A 9,008-nucleotide genomic window follows, 5' to 3' on the forward strand; every position below is an offset into this window, starting at 1 on the left:
CTCGAGGGCGAGATTCACCTTAAGGGGGGTAGGTTTGTAACATCCCAAATTTTCAATTTGGAATGTTATACATAGATCATCATATGCATATCATATTTTATTTGCATTTTGGTTTTGTGATCCTAAAACTCCTAAGTGTGGTTGAGGATTTTATTATTTTCATATTTGAATTTTCTCAAATATTGAAAAGTGGATCACTTTGGTTTTAATTTTTTTTCTCTCCAAAATAATATTTCAAATAATAAAATATATGAGAGGAGATAATATGACTTCTCAAAAGTAAAAGAAATATTGGAGAATTTTTTTAAAATCAAACAAATAATTTTATTTGGATTTTATTGCTATTCTATTTGAATTGGAAAAATATGTATTTTCCAAAATTGCATTTTTAGGCCATGAAAATGTTCACTTTGTTTTAAATATTCCATTTAGATGGTGAAAATTGTTTTTGGCATTTTTAGAATTTTTTTTATATTTATTAGGATTTTTTCTCTCGGTGGAATTGTTTTTAAAAAAAGTTTCGGACCGACTGGGCCGATGCCCAGCCGGCCCAGCTGGCTCGCCGCCGACCCCGAGCAGGACTCCTGCAGCCGCACGACGCGCCGCCGTGGCCGAGTTGGCCACCGCCGTCGCCCTCTCCCCCAAGCTACGCCGCCACCACCCCCCTTATAAAAGCGCACCCGGGGCCCCCTAGAGCCCCAAGCCGCCGCATCGACGCTGCTCGCCTCGCCGCTCGCCTCGCCGCTCGCTGCCGACGCCACAGCCGCCTTGCGCTGCCTCACCGTTGCTGCGCCGCTACCCCGCAGCCACCCGCAGCCGCCGATGCCGTCGACCGCAGCCGCCGCCGCGGATATCGCCGGAGCCGCTGCCGTTGACCATGTTTAACCGATCGGTTTTTCTCGATTAAACCCCATTTTTTAGTTTTCCATTTAATTTCTTAGATCGGTTTTCGTTGGCTTATTCTATTTAGCGGACGTTTGTCCTTTCGTTCGTTTTAGCGAACATTGTTCGCCGGTTAGGTTCAGACAGCGAACGTTCGTTCGTTAGCCTTTTCCTTTTTAGTTTATTTTCGGCCAGGGACTTATCCGAGATTATTTTTATCGCAGATTAGCCCCTGATATTCAAACCCTCGCCGTTCCCGTTTGCCCAAATCTAGTGAAACCAACGCCAAAATCTTCGTCTTGAACCCCTCTTTCTGTTTAATCAACTTGAACAAGGTTTTGACAATTTAAAATTTGGTTTCAAGCAGATTTGTATTCGAAGTTCTTTTGACCATAGTTTCAGTTTCGTACCTCCGTTTTGATCCACTCTTTTTGCAAATCGAACCTCTTCAGTTGAACTTTTAGTTTGGATCTTCTTATTTGAGTTTTACCCGTGCAGCTTTGCTTGAGTGCTTATATATGCTATTGTTTGTTTGTGATAAAATTCCCAGAGTGCGCAGCGTGCTACTACGAGTCTCTAGGTTTTGTAGATCATCAGCAAGGCAAGTAACACATTGATAATACCCTTTATTACCTAGTTTTTATGCATTAAATACAATCATCAAACATTGCATGAGTAGGATCTTTTAACATGTGGGTTTTGGGAAGTAGATGATGAGGTAGAACCTATTGCGCTTTTATTATCAAACCATGGGAGTTACTTCTACGTTATGCTTAATTTGCCATGCTATGCTCGTAGACATGGATTGGGTTTGAGTGTATCCATGACAGATGTGAGATTGTTAATTGATGGTTAACTTAAGGTGGCTACTTAAATACACATATGGGTGGATTAGTTGTGGGCACCTGGGGATATACCAGTGCTGTCCTTTTTGGTTCGCTAGCCAGGCTTAAAGGGATCATAAGATTATTCATGCTAGAAACTTCCCTGTGCAGCCACAAGCTATTATGGGCTCTAGCATAGTTGAGTAGGTTGCATGACCTCTTTCAGTGGTGGGCTAGCAGATGTAGGGAAAGTAGGTGTAACTTTCCACCCAAAGTAAAGAGTTAATGTTTCTAAAAGACTGTGTCTTGGTCATCCGTTTCTGAAAACACCATGTAGTGCGAGAAATCCAACGGAGGAGATCGAGTCTTGTGGGGAAAAGTGCGCAAACCTCTGCAGAGTGTATAAACTAATCATGGTTAGCCATGTCCCCGGTTATGGACATCTTGAGTTTCTGGTTCTTGGATTATCATGTTGATCTCATCACTCTAAATTAACTTTGTTCGGTTATTAATTACTTGTTTAATTGGGATTGAGATGGGATTTACCATTCTCAATGTTTTCCAACTACCATGATATTTAAATAAAATATATTCCTTTGTTGTAGGGAAAGATTGGCTTTTCGCAAAACATTATAACCATAGAGCCTCCACCGGCCTAATATGCATGTAGTGATAGCATTTACCTGTTCATTGCTCTACTGTGTTATATTGCCAGCATATTCCATGTGCTGACCCATTTCGGGCTGCAACATATCATGTTGCAGACTTTTCAGATGAAGAGTAAGGTGCGCTAGGTCGTTGTCGTGCACTCAGCTATGCCGCTGGAGTTGATGGACTCACTTTATCTTCCAAGCCTTACGATGTTATCTTATTTAGATGGCCTTAAGCCATATTTATTGTTATTAGTCCTCTTTTGAGACTATCGATGTAATAAGTGTGTGATTGCTACTTTGTTATAAATCCTTTGAAGTATTGTGTGTGTCAGCATTACCGATCCAGCGATGACACTTATGCACAGTGATTCGACCGTCTGAGGTTGGATCGCTACAAAAAGAGAGAGAAGGGGCATGCAAATACCACACTTTTGCTTCAGTAGCACCATGTTTTTCATATAGAGAGTCCCCTATGTTGTCACTTTCATATACTAGTGGGAATTTTTCATTATAGAGTTAGATGTGCACCCACTTAGTTTTCATGTTAAGCTTTCATACACTTATAGTTCTTAGTGCATCCATTGCATGGCAATCCCTACTCCTCGCATTGATATCAATTGATGGGCATCTCCATAGCCCGTTGGTTAGCCGCGTCGATGTGAGACTTTCTTACTTTTTATCTTCTCCAAATTTACCCCTATCGTGATACTCTATTCCACCTATAGTGTTATATCCATGGCTTGCGCTCATGTATTGCGTGAGGGTTGAAAAAGGTGAAGCGCGTTAAAAAGTATGAACCAATTGCTTGGCTAACACTCAGGTAGTACATGATAAATATTTTGTGTTAAGATGGAGCATGACAAAACTATATGATTTTGTAGGGACATCATTCTTTAGCATTGATATTTTCAAAGACATGATTGTTTGTTGGGATGCTTGAGTATTGATGTCTTTATCTCAAATTATAGACTATTGCTTTGAATCACTCTCGAAGGGGCTCCCGCCCCTCTGCCGTTATGGCAACCATGGACCAGGGGGGACTCTCCTCCCATCTAGGGGGGCAAGGAAGAAGAAGGAGGAGGGGGGCTCTCTCCCCTCTCTCTCGGTGGCGCCGGAATGCCGTCGGGGCAATATCGTCTGACGGTGATCTACTCCAACAACTCCATCATCTTCACCAACAACTCCATCACCTTCCCCCATCCATATTCGGCGGTCCACTCTCCCGCAACCCAATGTACCCTCTACTTGAACATGGTGCTTTATGCATCATATTATTATCCAATACTATGTTGCCATCCTATGATGTTTTAGTGTATCTATTTTTTCTTATGGGTTAATCATGATCTTGGTTGGTATGAGTGTATCTTTTATTATGGTGCTGTCCTAAGGTGCCATTCGTCTCGCGCAAATGTGAGGGGTCCCCGCTGTAGGGTGTTGCAATATGTTCATGGTTCTCTCATGGTGGGTGGTGTGAGTGACAGAAGCACATACCCGAGTTTGGGGGTTATGGCTTATGGGAGTAAAGAGGACTTGATACTTCATGATATGGTTGGGTTTTACATTAATGATCTTTGGTAGTTGCGGATGCTTGCTAGAGTTCCAACCATAAGCGCATATGATCTAAGTAAGGAAAATTATGTTAGCTCATGCCTCTCCCTCATATAAAATTGCAAGAATGAGTACCAATCTAGTTATCGATTGCCTAGGGACAATTCTGCAAATCCTATCACCACTTTTTCACACTTGCTTTATTAAATTGTACTTTTATTAAAACAGCACTTAACTTTTATATTCACGTTCTTTGTTATCTTGCAAACCTATCCTTCAAAGTACTTCTAATTTTATTCTTATTCTAGGTAAAGCAAATGTTAAGTGTGCGTAGAGTTGTATCGGTGGTCGATAGAACTTGAGGGAATATTCGTTCTACTTTTAGCTCCTCGTTGGGTTCGACACTCTTATTTATCAAACAAAAAAGGCTACAAACGATCCCCTATACTTGTGGGTTATCAATCCCTGGTAAGCTTGAAGTAGGAATCATGTGCATTCACTCCCCCCACCACGCATAAGAACAAGGGTTTTCACATACATAAGTGTCAACGAAACCATATATCAAGGAATGTTGGTTTAGGATCAAAGTAATCCTAGAGCAATCGTGCTCCAACGGCCCTATACCGGTTCAAAACTCTTCTCCCTTTGATCTAACCCTTAAAGTTTAGAATGTGCTCTGCCTCCGTATCCATTTCCTCCTAGATGCTCATGATCATCAACATCTAGACATCTACGCCCGACTCAGATGAATCGAAGAAACCCTTTTGCATCAACTCATCAAGCTCTGTGTTTCCATACTCCTCATCCGGCAAACCATCTGAATCCATCATTTTCACACAAAAAACTACTCAAACAATTTGTCAAACACATAGAGGGCAAGGTGCGGTGCGACAATAGCCAGACATACCATGGCGGCGTTCGGGGCAGCGAGACGGCTGAGGAGTAGGTTCATCAAGATCCTGACGACATTGAGGGATCAGGACAGTGGAAAAGCTAGGGGAGGGCCTGGGTGAATGAGGAAATTTGTGCAATTTATGGTGTGTCCTGCCTGTTGGGTCTGACGCGATTGAACGCGTTCAGGCCTGTTCATATAAGCCTTAGAGCATCTACAGCCAGGTGCCTCAAACCAGCCTCATATGCCCGGGCAGCCGCCCGGTCACTGGCTGGTCACGATTTTCCGACCCAAACAGGCTCCTTAAATGGGCCTCAAACGCCCGGGCTGACCGGCACCCCTCATATCCAGCCCAAATATGGGGCGGGTATGGGGGCGCCCAGGCACGCCTGCCACATTGGACCCGACAACCCGACCCCATCGAAAATTGCACCAAATCCACCAAACACTTCACCCTCCTCCCGCTGCCCTCCAACCTTTCTTGTGCCCGGACCCTCACCGTCCTCCACCCTTGCTCCCAATCCTCATGATCGGTCCCGATCCACCACCAGAGATGTTGTCCAGCCCGACCCGGACCGCCGCGACGGAGACGCAGCCCGCCTCGTCCGTTGGCGTCCCTTCGTCAGCTGCGACTTGCAAGGCAGAGAACGTCGCCCGGAAGTTGCGGCGGCGTCGACAGCGAGAGAGGGAGACGGCGGCGCAGGGAGGTTCGGACATGGTGGAGTTGTTGTCTCCTTCGTCGCGTCCAGATCCCCACACCCCTTCTATCCGAGCGCCAACACGGATTAAATTGTCCGACCCCATTGGGCCAGAGGAGAATTCGAGGCGACTAGGCCATTTTGGAGAGCTTTTCACCCACGCAGATGCCAACGATAGATGTATGTGACTCGCCGCAACTCGTTCGGGCGTGAGTGAGCATGGGCATGACGCATTCCGCCTGGAGCACGACGTATTCAGCTCGGAGCAGGTGCCAGGTCAATGATCTGAGGCCATCCGTCACGCTCGAACATTGATTTCATTTTGGCATGTCTGGTTTGTTCAATTATTATTTGCTTTGCTTTGTTTTGAACTTTTGAATTCACACAATTTGTATTGTATGATCGACGTGCATGAATTGCATGGATTTGAGGAACGAAATTTGAGGCATGTAGATGTGCGGCGCAACATATGAGGGGCCGGCAGGCACATGTATAGGGGGGCAGATTTCCGGCATGCTCTTAAATATGAGCTGAGCATGAGAGATGAGAGGTGAGGGGTGGGTGGAGGGAAAATGCATCGATGAACTCAGATATATATGAGCCCACTTTAAAAACACATTTTTAAATGCTAAAACTCATGGGTGGAGTGACTACTATGGCGGCAATCAGACGGTCAGATAGCAACTATGCCGAGGGGGAAAGTACACTGTACATACATAAACACCAAAACATCACACGTGTACAGTACACCTATCTATGAACTCTCGAGTCCCAAGGTCTATCAGTAGAACACCTGTCCCAGATTAGAGAAGGGGAACGGCACGGCCCTGCTCTGGGCCGCCTGATCCGCAGCGTCAGCTCCGCGTCCGGCATCGGCCCCGATCCGCCGCCTCTTATCCGGGCTTGAATCCTTGCCACCGGCACCGGCCGCAGCCAGCTCCTCCTTCTTGGCGACCATGGCGCGCAGCACCACGCCCGGGTCGTCGGCGAGCTTGCCGAGGAAGGCCATCATCTGGCCCGGCCGGTTCTCCGCCGCACAGAGCCTGCGGTCCATGTCCTGCAGCTCCTCCTCCATGCCCCTCCGCTCGTCCCGCAGCCTCTGCACCGCCTGGATCGTCCCCCGCACCTCCTCCTCCTCCTCGCACAGCTCCCTCCCGGCCCTCTTCTTCTTGCGCACGATCAGCGGCAGCAGCTTGGCCTGGCCGCGCAGGAACGACTCGTGCGCGAACTCCCACACGTCCGGGTCAACCTTGCGAAAACCCTGAGATCAAAGCAGCAACAGGGAGCAGGTATGAGCACAACCACAGTCGAGAGCTGATTGGAGCAGAGTATATGCATACAAAGAGCGCGTGCGTACGTACGTAGGTGTTGAGCTGGCGGACGAAGCTGGCGAAGTTGCGGTGCTTGAAGTAGGAGGGGAGGAGGAAGTCGGAGAAGGCGGCGGGGTCGAGGACGAGGAACGTGTTGCTGGCGCCGCCCCAGCACACCACGGCGTCCGTGGCCGGGTCGCTCACCATGTGGAACGTCTTGGCCACGAACGGCGCCACGCCGCCGTCGTCCTGCGGCTGGTGGCCCTTGCACTCGCTTCCCATGGACGACGAAGAGGCTACAAACCGGATAAGGAAGCCGCTCGCTGCTCCCGCTCTGCTCGGTGTGGGCTTGTTCTCTGTGGGGAGTCACTCCTTCCTACTACCAACGCGTGTGTGTGCGCAGATATTTCGCCTCCGAGCGGTGATGCTTTATAAGAGAGAAGTATATATCTGCCTCTGCGCGTGCCGACCTTGTCCGCTTGTCGGTTTGACAGATGATGGGGCGGTAACATTTTTGGGTGCTTGGGTTCACGCCATGGGCGGTAACAAATGGAGGCACCCGCTTTGCGCGGTGATGTGAGATTTTGCGAGGATTCGGTGTTTGTCGCATACGGGACACGTGTGTCGCCCGCGTGGAAAGCGTTGTGCCGCCTCTCCTATCGTCATGGCATCTCCGTTCAAAAGCGCTCGCCTTTTTTCCTTTCAGCATGCAGTGCTACGATATTTACAGGATATCTGGTTGAGATCACGGGAATGAAACCTCTCACATGGGTTAAGCATACATCGGTGCTACCTGTAACAGGTAACTGTACTGAGCTTTCAGCAGAGGTGAAACTTGAAGGCTGCGCCGCTTTGCTGTGGATTTTACCTTAAACAAGAAGGGGCGCCCAGGTACGGCATCTCTTCAAAGCTTCCACGACTGGAAGACCAACACGTCGCCATTCGTGTCAAGCAAATAGGAGCATAAAGCCACTCAAAGACCACGACGGATTTCCCAGTTGAAGTGTAGACCATTCGTGTCCTTTCGTCCCGAGCCAACCGCCTTGATCCAAAGCGTAAACGGAGCCATCAGGGTGGCACCTTGTGGCTCACGGCCGCTGTCACGCGGATGGTGGCCGCCAGTGGGAAGCAACACCGCACTGGCGTCGACACGTCGCGCCCTCCACGCTCGACCACGTCCCGCGTCGTTTCCTCCGCTGCCCTTTTCAGCTGGTTGGGGCTGGACCGCTGGAGCGTGCTCGCGCGGCATTGGCCCGGCCGCATCCCGTCGTGCGATCCCCCGACCAAATTCATCTCGCGTAGCCGACCGGGTCATCCACCAGACCACCAGCGATTGCAGGATACTAGCCGCACCCACGCTAGTAAGGCTGGTTATAGTGGGAGTAACTACCTTTATATAATGCAAAGTAATATAATAGTAGTGTCATAGATTGCTCTATTTGTTTGCTCATAGACTCAATATTTCTTAGAAAGCGCTATGTGATAGTAACACAATATGTTACTTCAAACACCTCTCTCCTCATTAACTAGGTGCCACATAAGCAAACTTGTTTTGGGGATGCGTTATGTTACTAGCTAAGTTACTCTCACTATGACGCCTCATAGTGAGAGTAACTTAGGAGGTAAAAGCACGGCAGACCCAGGAACTTGTCCGGCCCGTGATGTTTCAGCCCACAAACTTGCAAAACTCCACTCCGCCACCCACAAACTTGCAGCCCATGTGCAAAAACACCCAAAGCCAATCCCGTTGCGACATCTGGCCGAGGCGGAGCCGAGGCGTTCGTCGCTCCCTTTTGCAGAAACCCCCCTGACATTTACCAGTACTGAACCCGCACTTCACATCTATGGCGACAGTTGATTCAGTATAGAAAGAAGATTGGTTGTACTAACGCAAAATGCTACTCGTATTCAGTTGGCAAAGGACAATAGAACACAACGGCATATCCTAGGTTCGAAACCCGGGCCAAACCCTTTTTTTTGCCATTTTTAACATAGAAAAGATTCAGACTGAAACATAGAAATCAGTTCAGAATTTGCTGTACATATGTGGTTTGGCAAACTCTGTTTTGCCCTGTCGTTTCATCTCTCCACAGAACTCGCGCGCTGTGGCGACGATTCCGCTCCAAGATGACGTCATCCATCTCGGCGGCGTCGCCGGCGACCGGCGCATGCATGGAGTCGCCGGAATCCGTCGGTTTCGT

The 9,008-nt window shown here is 48.1% G+C and overlaps 1 protein-coding gene across 1 annotated transcript; it reads right to left on the minus strand.

Moving 5' to 3' along the window:
* Window positions 1-6,103: 6,103 nt before the first annotated feature.
* On the minus strand, window positions 6,104-7,213 carry LOC119268928 (heat stress transcription factor C-1b-like). Its single transcript, XM_037550649.1, has 2 exons — window positions 6,859-7,213; window positions 6,104-6,758 (listed from the first exon to the last, which is right to left on the minus strand). The coding sequence occupies exons 1-2, from the start codon at window positions 7,087-7,089 to the stop codon at window positions 6,279-6,281; spliced, it is 711 nt and encodes a 236-aa protein (XP_037406546.1). The 5' UTR covers window positions 7,090-7,213; the 3' UTR covers window positions 6,104-6,278.
* Between the last annotated feature and the right edge of the window lie 1,795 nt (window positions 7,214-9,008).

This window comes from Triticum dicoccoides, chromosome 3A (assembly GCF_002162155.2).
Source record: "Triticum dicoccoides isolate Atlit2015 ecotype Zavitan chromosome 3A, WEW_v2.0, whole genome shotgun sequence".
NCBI classification, from domain to species: Eukaryota; Viridiplantae; Streptophyta; class Magnoliopsida; order Poales; family Poaceae; genus Triticum; species Triticum dicoccoides.

Excerpts from the sequence above, each read along its gene's own strand:
- LOC119268928 (XM_037550649.1), bottom strand. The coding sequence starts at position 7,089 with ATGGGAAGCGAGTGCAAGGGCCACCAGCCGCAGGACGACGGCGGCGTG. Across the intron at positions 6,759-6,858 it reads TCCGCCAGCTCAACACCTAC|GGTTTTCGCAAGGTTGACCC; the intron begins GTACGTACGCAC and ends CTTTGATCTCAG.